The sequence below is a fragment of the Athene noctua genome, chromosome 5 (genome assembly GCF_965140245.1).
Source record: "Athene noctua chromosome 5, bAthNoc1.hap1.1, whole genome shotgun sequence".
In the NCBI taxonomy this organism is placed as follows: domain Eukaryota; kingdom Metazoa; phylum Chordata; class Aves; order Strigiformes; family Strigidae; genus Athene; species Athene noctua.
In genome coordinates this window covers 21,582,815-21,595,013 of record NC_134041.1, presented here as the reverse complement: position 1 = coordinate 21,595,013, position 12,199 = coordinate 21,582,815, and the positions used below count along the sequence as shown (strand labels likewise).

General features: G+C 38.1%; 2 protein-coding genes across 5 annotated transcripts in view; one reads left to right on the top strand and one right to left on the bottom strand.

Moving 5' to 3' along the window:
* The window catches only part of FRRS1 (ferric chelate reductase 1), a 34,527-nt gene extending 25,967 nt beyond the window's left edge, over positions 1-8,560 (top strand). The window contains exons 13-17 of one of the 3 annotated variants that reach the window (XR_012633684.1): positions 595-692; positions 855-913; positions 1,600-1,743; positions 2,201-2,949; positions 3,047-3,131. Coding sequence is in view for 1 of the 3 variants with exons in the window: in XM_074906641.1 (XP_074762742.1) it covers positions 595-692; positions 855-913; positions 1,600-1,743; positions 2,888-2,949; positions 3,047-3,139 (456 nt within the window). In the remaining 2 variants the exon portion in view is untranslated. Of the gene's footprint in view, positions 1-594; positions 693-854; positions 914-1,599; positions 2,950-3,046 lie in introns of all 3 variants that reach the window. The other 2 variants (XR_012633683.1, XM_074906641.1) reach the window with 2 other exon arrangements.
* Positions 8,561-8,696: 136 nt separating this feature from the next.
* Positions 8,697-12,199, bottom strand: part of PALMD (palmdelphin) — a 56,811-nt gene continuing 53,308 nt past the window's right edge. For both annotated transcript variants that reach the window (XM_074906643.1, XM_074906642.1), the window contains one exon: positions 8,697-10,265. In XM_074906643.1, the coding sequence (XP_074762744.1) occupies positions 10,222-10,265 (44 nt within the window). In that variant the 3' untranslated portion in view covers positions 8,697-10,221. The remainder of the gene's footprint in view (positions 10,266-12,199) is intronic.

The window sequence follows — 12,199 nt, the reverse complement described above, 5'->3', positions numbered from 1 at the left end:
TTGTTATGAACTTGGACATGAGTTAACTCTGCCTAGAGGTTAAGCATAGTCTGGAACATTATGCCTGTTGCTGTCACCTGTACACTATTTGGTGCAAGGTGATAACAGAAATAGGAATGTCTGAAGAGTATATGAGTTAAAGGTGGGAGAATGTGGTCACAAATGTGAGCTAGGAATTAGGGAAATTCTGTAAAATGTTTTAGGGTTAAGATTAGAACAGATAGGATGAGAGGGGAGACCAGCGCTGGGAGGAGTTATGAAACAGGCCTTTCCTGAAGCCCCAGGATTGAGTATGAAGAGCTTGGAGCATAGTTTCTACAGTCATTTTGCTCTCTGATCTTCAGCTGGTAGAATTTCTCAGTACAGCAAAAAGGTGGGGCAAACCCTGGGCAGACTTATCATGCTGCCAAAGAGAACCATCTTCATCCAGCTCCAGGGCAGCTTAATGTGTCCTGTCACCTCTGCCAGTCTAAACAGTGCTACTCCATCATTGTAACTTATTAATACAAGCATACGTAAAATTATCAACTTTTTGGTTTTTTTTTTTTCTGTATCTTTATATAGACAAGATACTGAAAAATGTCCTGTGTTTAGCAAGCAGGTTTTCATCCCTATCTTGGCTGTACTGTGATGTCTCTGACAATCTTTCAACCGCTTATGGCAGGTTTCAGACCATCTCGACATGCGCCAAGGTATTCAAAACTAACTCATTAAGTTACAGCTACAGAAATTAAATATGCCTGTTTCTTGAAAAATTCTTTTTACATTGGAAAGATATCTTTAAAGTAGTTAACTGTTCTTTGATTTTCATCCCCCCTTCCCAACATAATAAAATGCTTTTCATTCTTTTGTAGGAGGCAATTGTTTAACTGGTTTCATTGGAGTGCTGGTACAACAGCTAGAATACTAGCTGGTGAGTAGGAGTAATAGTTGTAACCCCATTTTAAGTGGTTTAAAGGAACTTTGTTCACTGTCTGGGCTATTGTTCATCTAAAATATCTATGAACATCCAGTCCAGGCATCTCTGAAGATTCTTTTTCTTGCTGGCCATCTTCTTTGTGAGTTTTAAGAGGCCATCAGACGCAGCTTTAGGGAGAAAAAGTGGCTATGTAAAAACAAAGAGATTACAGACAAATCTGAAAGATATCTCTGTAATGAGGACCTGTAATTCCTTTTTGTCTTGGAAGATTTGAGGATAGTGTTCTTACAGTAACATAGTTCAATGTTATTTAATGGCAGAGAGGAAACTCATTTACGGAACAAGAAGCTTGGCTTAATTCTATTAATAGTGACAAGTTTCCACAGGCAGTTTAAGCATAGATGTGGTGACCATGGTACTGTTGTTAGTCATAAATGCTAGTGTTTGTGTGAGGGCACTGAGCAGGATGAAAGCTATCTTGGCCTTCTGCTTTTCTCCCTGCTTTCCCCCTCACACTGCCAAAAAAAAAGCTTTCAGCTGCATGGACTCCTTTAACCTCATTCCCCAAGCAGTTACAGGCAGTGTGTGGGAAATCTATTGCCAAAGGTGTTGAGAGCACTTTTTTAATTACCTTGACGCAGCACTCTCAGTGGGTTTTTTATCTTGTTATTACTGACTAGTGGTGACTATGTTCTTGGGAATGGATCTACCAGCACTTGACCTACCAGACCCATGGGACACTTACACAATGGTTGGTTTTGTAGCTTGGCATGTTGGTATTGATGTTCTTCTGGAAATACACAGCTACTGTCTCGTACGTAAAGGTATGAACCCAACAAAACTCCTGTTGTGACCTTGCTTGCTGGGGATTGTGCACAAAATGTAACAGTGGATTGAATTTTGGGAGGTGTTCTTTGGCCTCTAACTTGGAAGCTGAAAGGGAATAACTCTCAAGTAAGTGTCATATCTTCTGTACAAACTAATATGGGAGTAAACCAGTTTTCAAGACCAAAGTGTTCTAGAAAAATTTTTTTTGTGCCATTTAAAATAGTAGCCTTTTTATCTCTCAAACTAGAGTTCACAGGGGCAAACTGAAATTTTCGAAGAATCTGTCACTGTTTGCCATGATTTTGATCCCAGGTGCGTAGTTAAGGTCCAGGTTTGGTCATGCAGGTTTAGTCTGCATTTTATTGTGACAAATTGCTGTTATGAATGGTTGTTATTGCTTGAGCAAAATGATCAGAAACTTGAGGACAAATGCTTGAAATTTTGAGTGAACAGGGGAATGAAAGTGAAATCCTGACTCCAGTATGTCTAGTGAAGAGGCTGGTAGAAACTTCATTGGAAATCCTTAGCTTCGTTGGCTGGTGTCACTGAGACGAGATGGCTGTGCACATGTAAGTGGCCTGTATCTAAGGCAGAGATGAGATATCTGCAGAATTGAAGCAGCATGATTAGTTAAGAGGCTACATGAGGCAGCACGTGGGGAAGGAGTGATTATTAAAGAAGTAAATTTAAATATAATTGCAGTAATTACTTCCTAGGAATAAAGAAATGAACCTGAAATGTTTGAACAATGAATGTTCTCATATTGGCTAATAGAATATACTTCTTAATGAAATCTAGTTATCTTAAAATGAAAAGGAAAAGGTTTTAGATAAAACAAGTGTTTTCTTCAGCTCAAAACTCAGTGTTTTGATTATTTGCTCTAGCAAAAGAGACAAAATGTTTTGCCACTTCAGTGTGCAGAAGTTACTTTTTGTAGGTCAGCTCTAGAATAATTTTTCACTTGCACTGTGCGCATGATGGTGCAGGTCATGAAATATCAAATAAGATTTCCAAGGGCTTTTCAAATTCAATGCTATATAAGACTTAGTTACTTAGTCACAGGATCATGACTTCTGCAGTATAAAAATGAAGAAAATCATCCTTCCTCTTAAGAGAATTTTTTTTTCTTCCCACTAACAGTTGAAGTCATAGAGGATGACAGAATACAGATACTGCAGTCACTCACATCTGCAGAAGCAGAGGTAAGTCACAACTTTCTAAGTAACTACTGTGAAACGGGATGATTCTTCATTCAAACCAGTGACTGACACTTCTATGGCTTTTCACCTTGTCTTGCAGGGCCGTCTGTTTAAACAGATTGTGTTAACCATCTATGTCTGTGGAAATATAGTATTCCTCTTTGCTTTCCTGGCAGCAATCAACCAAATATGAAATAAATTATTGAGAATTTTGTGATGAAATACTGTGCAGTTGAAAAACCTCTAAGGAATGCTTTCTATTACAACTTTTACCTCAACACATCCCTGAAGATGGAATTGAAGAGTAACAGCACATGTTTGGCATGCTCAGTGTTAGGGAAAACTTGAAATCAGATCTATAAAAGGATGCTGCAGTCCTGCAAAAGCTGTCTTCCGATGGGACTTTTAATGGGAGTCTTTACCTGAGTAATGAATGAAGTTTCTATTTAAGTGCAGTAATTAACTCGATTGAAGCTTATAGGTTAAGACGACTGAGATGTGCTGAAAATGCTGTTTTGGTAGTCAGTTTTCTTTTGTGAATATTACTGGGAAAACTGGAAGGATTGATCAGGAATCTATCATATCTGTTCTCTTTACTGGGTTCTAATGGCATGTGATGTGCAACTTCCTGCTCATGACAGTTTTGTGCATTAAAAAAGAAACGGTCTTAGTGAAAAACTGTAACAAAGGCAGGTTGATGCATAAACTAAATGCTGTTGTCTATATTTGCAGTTAAATGCAAAAAGTATTCTCTCTGCTCTAAGAGCAATACACTTACACAAGCATATGATTTTGGGAACTTCAGTCTTTTAATAAAATCACCATTTGTCTTACCCAGAGTACTGTTCTCGGTGCTCTAAACCATAAAGAGAAAAGGTGTTTGCAATATAAGTGCATTAAAACCCACTGTATTTATCCAGAACTCAAAACAGGAAGAACCTGTATGTGTATGTATTTGTATTTTGCTGTCTTTGCTTGCTTGTGGCTTCTGAATTCCTTTCCTGTGTGAATAAGATGGATTTATGCCACTTAGATGCTTAAATGGAAGTGAAAATACTTGCTCAACAATGTTGCAGTTGTATTTGCAGTATTGAGTGAAATGTAGGTTAGGAGTTACTTTGACTTCAGGAAAAGCCGCTTCTGTTAGTGTTAAGAGAGTCCTTTGAGCTGGCATATCTAGGAGACAGAACTGTCTTTATAAGAATATGGGAGGGCACTCTTTTACTCAGCAGAATATTTATCTGAATATATGAACTGGGTACAGGGAACAGAAAGAGGCTATTTTGTTTAGCTTTTTTGTTTTATGGTTTGCCTAAGTATGGAAGGACACTCTTGAAGTGGCATCTCAGAAATGAACCTTTAATATACTGTGCAGTACAGTGCTTTACATTTGTCTTTGCAGCTCCTAACAGTTTGTTTCTGCACTTCTTCATTTTTGATACTGGAAAGTACTGATTTTTAGTTGTAATGCTTCAAAACAGATCTTCAGCCTAGGGCTACCAAGCTAGCTGGAAATAAAGGTGTTGGAGTGTTGGACAGAACAGTAAATAGGGAGGCCTGGCTTGCGATAGACTATTACGGCAACATCTCTACTATGTCATGGCCAGCTCTAAAATACTTGTGGGTCAGGTAGTGGAAGCTGTCTATTTCTGTGTCTTCCTTCATCTCCCCAAATCTACAGTGCAGCCTGTTGCCAGGGCAAGTCATAGTCAGAAAGCTACAAGTTTTAGTCAGTGATACTCTTTTTGGCTGCTCAGGTAACTGGTTTAGACATAAGGGCATTTATAGAGCTGGGATTAATCCCCTTGTCAGCAGCAGCAGCAGACTGTAAGTGAGTGTAAGCTGAATCCTCCCCCTTCCTCCTGGAAGCTGGAAAAGTCATGTGCAGTGTGGAAGAGTGGGACTGTGAAGAAATATGGAAAAACCTAGGCTGAAGGGAAAGAAGCACATATGGGTAATTGTGTGGGTTTTTTAGAGAACTCTGATCTTAAAAGCCTTGGAATCACAGACTAATCTAGTGCTGAAGTCTTGGGGGACTCTGTCATGAATTTATATATGAAAATCTCTCAATCGAGGTATGATTTTCTTTTTAAATTTAAGTCAATACAGATTCTGTAATAAATAGCTGTACTACATATTGTTTCATTTTCATGTGACAGTGAAACAGGGTTTTTAAAACATGAATGTAAGTATCTTTTTAAAAAGTTTTTGTCCCTTTTAGTAAGGTGAAAACACTATGAAATAGAAACTAGAAAAGAATAGTCTTGCCTAACAGCAAAATGGATTGTCTCTTTTTTTTTTTGGTAGATGTTGTTTTATAAATTAAAGCTATCTAATAAATGCTTCCTGGAGGAACTCTTACTGAAGTTGAATGTTAAAATAGTTTCACTCCATAATGCAGAGTTTCATTTCCCCAATAAATTCCACATCTAATACAGCTTTAAAGTTGGCAAAATTGTCAATTGCTCTGAAAAACTTGTTCCTTTCCAGTGCTAGCAATATCGTGTAGTTCCTTATGTGAGGCCTTATGTGCAGTATTGTACCTTGATTGAAAGAGTTGTTAATTTTGTGTAATGTCTGTTCACACCACCACTACTGCCCTACGACTATTCCTCTATGAATAGTAGGAGGAAGCAATGTGTCACTGTATTCTAGTGACTTCCAGAATTTGTTATTATACTCCTTTGGTAAGAAAGGAAGAAGTCTATGGAAGTGTTTGATGTCAACAAGAAAATAGGTGATGGCAGTTTGGTTCTAGAGAACTGTTGGCTGTTTTTGTTTTGGTTTATTTTTTTGTTTTCTTGAATGATAAAATATTATATAGAAGAAAATTCCCATTGCTTCATAAAGGAATCCCACTGAAGTCAAGAAAACTTCTTTAAGAGAGGAGAATGGGAAGGTTTCAGTGTTGGTTGGTTTTGGGTTTTCTTACTCTTAATTTAAACTTGTAATGACAAATCAACATTAGCATATTTCTGTTTATGTTCTTCTAGACCGGCAAACACTCCCAGTCAAGTAGAAACTTGTGATCAGTCTCACAAGTAGTTTACTGTTTTGATTGTTAGGTGCACCCTCTAAATACAGGTCATCTGCTCTTGACTGAACTGCAAATCATGTTTCTTGCATGTGTTTTGAAAGCAAACTGACTGATGTAAATAGCTCAAAAGCAATGGAATTCACTGCTGTTTTATTTGAAATAAGGTTTTTTTGCTAGCTGACATGCAGGCTGCAGAATAAACTGAGAAAATATGTGCTTTGTTTCTTCTTACACTGAACACTACACTGTTTCCTGTTTTGTCAAAAATCACGAGATGGGGAGACTTCCTCTTTAGTGTAATGCCTGCGTTTTTTCTTTACCCGGGTTTGGGAAGGCAAGAGGTTGCCTGCCTTTTGTTTTCTGTCGCGGTTTGTAACACTATGTGGCGCTCTTGTTCAAATAACAGCATTTTTATTTTGCTTTCTTTCTTTAATCTTGTCAGTGAGAGGTTGAGACATGTAAAGGATGTCCAAAACAGGAAGTGCTCCTTAGAGGAACTAATGAGATAAAATTCTCAAGCTTTATTAAGAAACTTTTATCTTTAAATTCAAGCCAGTTCATACAGATAGACATTATGAAATGGGTGCTTGCTTGGTATCTATGCTTAAGCTTTTGTTTCAACAGTTATGGCCTGTTTTCTTTTGTCATGTGTGTAAACTGTGCTCTACGTGGATACATCCCATTCCAAACAACTTCAGATGAATGGCAATCATTGAGGAAAAACTGCAATCTTCTGTCTTTCAGCCAACTCGGTGATTTTAGACCTTCGGTGCAGTCTGAAGAAAGAAGGCCTTCAAGTGAATGGAAGGATGGTTAACAGGGATGATCTGCTAGTAATTCTGAGAAGTTCTTTGCTCACATTAGTCTTCTCTATGGGGTATGTGTGAAGGGGTGATCTGTTGCATTCACTTACCTGAGGGAATGGCACAGCAGGATCGATACAGGACAAGTGCTTCAGAGCATTCTTGGTACCATCTGTTTTGGCTCATGCATGAGCTAATTTAACCACTGTATAGCTTCTACTGGTCTTCCTCATGCTATGCAAAAGTGACTTCATATATTGTAAACCACCAAAGCTGAACATCTGTGTCACACTGAACCAGGCATCTATGATAATCATCCTGAACAAATGATACTGCACTAAGAAGCACCCCAGCTTTGGCTTTGTTTCAGATACTTTTGTCTTGGTGGGCCTTAAAAATTGTTTGTCTTTGATGATGAATTGGGATTTTGCATGGCATCTGTACTGATGTGTGAAAAATGATTTGCTGTTTTGCAATTCTGATCTTGTTGATATGGGATGTGGGAAAGCTGTGGGGCTGGAATTCAGATGATGCATATCCCTACTTCCCAGAAGTGCACAACTCCTGAATATTCCATTTTGTGTCTCTTCCTCCAAATTTAATGATCGCTACCCATGCTGCTACATAGTTACTGTGTTAGTGTGGGACAGTTCAGGTTCATCTGGGACAAACTGAGTAGTTTTAGTATACGTGACATCAGAATTACCACATGACAAAGCAGAGATCTAGTGATCTGTCTCTAGAAGTGGTAGTAAGGAGTGCTTAGAGCAAGGGATGTAACAACACTGCAGTCACATTTCTCTTCCCAGGAAGATCTCCTTGTTGTGTGCCAAAATCTGTGCAAGGATGTCTTTCCTAAGCTAGAAACTGCAGCTGGACTGTGAACTCTTGTAGTGATTGGATTTTATCTATGATAAAATTAATTATACAATGAATTGTACAATGAATTATTAAAAAAATAATAATGCTTTTGCCCTCCCATTTAACTAGTCATTGTGAGAAAGCGTTTCTTGTTTTTGTTTTAAGCCTGCTTCTTCATATCATTGTTTAATGATCTGTATTTTGTTTTTACCTTCCTGCCTTTACCACAGTTCTCATCACAGGCCTCACAGGTCTGTGTCTTACTGTCTTTCCCTGTATGACTGCTGCTGTACTTGGCCACTTCCCACTTCTGAATAATCTTCATTACCTTTCTCTATGTGTCTCTTCAAAGATGGGGTGACCACGCTCTACTCAAGTTGTAAATATGAAGTGCTATGACATAGTTGTGTGTTGATTTGTTTTCCATGCCTTCCCTGATGAATCCTAAACATCTGTCTTCATTTTCATGGCTTCTGAGTGTGGAGTTGATATTTTCAGGGGACCATCTAAAATAATGCCAAGGTATTTTGCTTCCTAGCTAAGAGGTTTTTAACACCCAACTTAACAGCTGCTACTTGTACTTTATGTGGTCAGGGTTATTTCTATTTATTACACTTTTTTTCATGTATTGGTAGTGAATTCATCTGTAGACTTACTGCACATTTACTATTGTGAAGTCTGTCTTCAGTCTCCTTTCTTTTAAACTATTTTGTGTACTATTACATTGGCAGCACTGGTTTTGCTCCCCTTTCCAGATCATTTCAATTTAATAGCACAGATCATTGGGGAAGGCAGGGTGTGAGTGTCCATAGCCATCTGACATTGCTAGAAAAACTGCTCCTGACTACTTCATGTTACTCTCCTACTCTCTCCCTTCTTGGTGCATTCTGTTAAGAACCTTTTCAGAAGATGTAAACATTAAAAAAAAAAACAAAAACAAAAAAAACCCAACAAAAAAAACCCAACAGAGGGTAATTCCCTCTGCTCTCAGAACCAGTGAATAACAGATGAAACATAAGGGGGGAAAAAAAAAAGAAACAGGATAGACATAAAGTGTAATAGAGTTAAATTTATTTGTCCATTCTCCAGGTAACCATCTCTGACAAGTCCTAAAATTTGAGATTATTACCTGCTTCAGACTGGGAACCACCAAATGTTTAGAGGCTATAAGTCAGCTGATTACTACCATCCTGCCTCAGTATGAGGTAGTAGCTTTGGTTTCCTGCTTTTAAACGAGGAAGATCAGCAAACAACTTATGGTTGTTTTTTGCTGGTGCATAATTTGAGTCAGCTATACTAGAATAACACCACCTGAGCTTTATGTCTTTAGTGATTCAAACCAGGCTAAGACTAAATAAAGCTATCATACTAATTTGTATATAAAGATGTAGTGCTATGAGGCACTTTTACCCCTTCCCCAAGAACTACGTACTAGAAAAATTTGACTTGCTTGTGATTTTTTTTTTTTGTGCAATTTTACCTTGTGGCTCCTTTAAGGATCCTTGGCTCCTCCCTCATGTGAAAAAAAAAAAAAAACAAACCCACCTGACAAACAGTTCCTTGGTGGGAGCACTGAACCTTAAAGGGGAGCTGTGCCCAGAAGTGGCTGACCTTCTGTTGCAGCTGCAGCACAAGCCATTAGCAACTCAGTGTTTCTAATGGGAGGCTTGCACTGATTTTAGCTCCCCAGTTAGCTGCAACTTGCAAACTAAGCAGTAATTTTTTTTTTTTTTTTCCTTTTTTGATGGATAGGCACTGCTTGTCTGGCAACCAGTTTCCTGGAAAAGCAGGGCTTTCTGAGCAAGCTAGGGGGTTAAACTGTGCTTGGGAGGATGTTCATAGTGTTACACACAGGATCGATCTGTGAGATGGTGGGTGGGCAGCATGTACATGGCCTGGGGAAGGGAGCAGTGTCTGAGGATGGCTATATTGTCATACATAAAATAGAAGGATGGGTGGACTGTGGAGCTCTAGAAGGTGGCTAAGTATTTAAATGCTGACCTGACTATTTTTGGTTTGTTTTGCTGTCACTTAAAAAGGAATGCTTTAAATTTTGGCCAAGGTGGTATGCTTGGAAACCAGCTTTTATATTTACATTTCTTTCTACATTTATCTCATTTTTAGTTTTTTATTAACCCATGCTTTTACCAAAGAAATTCTGGGATAACACTTTCAATCAAAATCAGGTAGATTGGCACGCTTTGAAGTGAAACGATGTCCTGTGAAGTTTTGTGGAGTTGGATGTTTATCTGTTCTGTGTATATAGTAACTGTATTCCTGATTGTGGCAACAAACAGGTATGCACATGTCTTCATACTTGGATATACATTGCATCTATGAACATGGGTAACTTCTCACTACTTTCAGCAAAATCCAGGATGTAATTTGTGTGTATGTGGCAGTTGGTCAAATCTAAAAGTCTGTTAAAATCCATTGGATTATGCAGAGGGCAAGATAACCCAGATGCATAAAATAGGAACAAAACAAGCATTATGATCCAGGTGTATTGAAGAAACTACTCTTAGCTTCGTTCTGCTTTGAGTAGTAAATTTTACTTCCATGTCATTACAGCCATTAAATCACCTTTTTCCCCAGCTTTGCCATTCTCATCCTCAGAGCTGAAAAAAGAAAACAAAAAAAAAACCATTGCATTTTTAAGACTAACTTTCTGTTTCTGGTGCTAAATCTCCTTATTTAGAAAAATGAAGAGTTCACATACCTCCAGTGATTAATCCAGCAGAATAAGCATTGTTTTGGTGTTTATAGAAAGAAATCAGTAGAAGGCATTAGTTATGGTAATTTTGCAATAAAGCAAGTATATTAAGAAATTTCTTTATAACCACTATTTGAAAATTAGCACAGCTCTTTTCTAACTGTTTTGTTTCTATTTAACCTTCACTGAGGTATTGTGGGCAGATGGTATTGTCCTTGACTAGATGCTGACAGATTAAAAGGATGCATGAATAATTAAACTCTTTAGTTTAGTTTAAACTCCTCAGTGGGAGCTGTAACTCTTTGGAAGCCTTTTTTTTTCTTTCTGTGTTGCTGTTCACAGAAAACTTTCTTCTCTTCCTGGTGTAGTGAGTCAGAGTGGGAGTTAGTCATCTTCCTGATTTAAGTCTTATGGAGTAATTTAATATCTCTGTAAACATGGCTTTTGTCTGTAACGGGGTATAATGTGGGTTAGTTTGAAAGTGACAGTGCCAGGCAGATGATTAAATGTTAAGGTTATTTTTAGAACAGCAATATAATGCTGTCGTTTGATATGTAAGAGCCTCTCCCCACCATGTAGTGGATCTGAGAATGCAATGGGAATAATCTCCAGCCCTCTGCCCTGTTAGTCTGAAGAGTCACCCAAAATAGCACGTCTCGTTCCTTCATCCTGTATATGTGTCTCTCCTGAGAGACAGGGAGTCAAAGCAGCTGTTTACTTGATCTGTATGTGTCAGCAAACGTCCAACTCAAGTTATGTTTTGAATGCTGAAGTTGCTGCATATCAGAGAAGCATCTGAGTGTAACTTAATATCCATAGGGGTACTGATGTTAAGCTTAGCTCTTAGAAAGACCCTGTGTACTGTTTGCAGACCAAAGAATTCTGAAGGATTCAAGTCCTGATTGTGGTTTGAGAGAACAAACAGTCTGAGGCTTCCCTTATAGCCAACAGTCCATTTTTGTCTTGCTCTATGCATTACAGAAACAGATACGATGTATGAATCTTTCTATATTAAAATGGGTTTTTTGTATGTTACTTTCTTCAGCACAAATGGAATGAAGTCTCAATTGTGTTTTTTGAAGGTTGCACAGTTTTCAGTGGTAAGGAAAAAAAATCAGCTTATCTGGACTAGCTACCTGCCAAAAGCCTTGGACCTTCATGTCCTATGAGAGCCTGTTCCACACTGTCAGGTGTTACTGCCTATCCAGCTTCAGTTTTTCCTTTCCTTATTCATTCAACTATGTTTAGCCTTTGTTCCTCTCCAAGGACTTTTAATTTCCCTAATGAGTATTGAATCTTCAAAACACTTGTACAGGAATTAATTTGACTAAAATCTAAAGAAAAATAAGCTCTAATACTGCAAAACGCTGGTGTCCTAATTATAATATTGTCATCGTTCTCTTTGTGGGGTTTTTCTGAGGGCACATACTTTAAGATACTGGTTGCCCACCAAGCTCATGGGGAAAGGAAAATTGCTCCCATATGGAAAGAGGTATGTCCTATACTTCTTCAGTTTGGGGGCATATTAAAACTCCTAATTTAAGGTATTTATCTATAATTAAGATATTTCTCTATACAGAACATGAAACAGTTCCTCTACCTCCTAGTTGTTCTTGGCCATCACTAACTTTCTTAGTAACTTGCTCTGAAGGTTCATTTTTTTCCCAAAGCAAGATTGTTACCTAAGGGACTGTGCTTCCTTGCTTTCCATTCTCTTTCAGAGAGTCCTTGGTGCCTGTTCAATGTTCAAGTGCTGTAGTTGCCTCCAAAAGCTTTCATTTTGGAAAGGATTATTTTTTCTGCTGTATGGTTTGTTGTTTTAGTAATTAAGGATGAAGT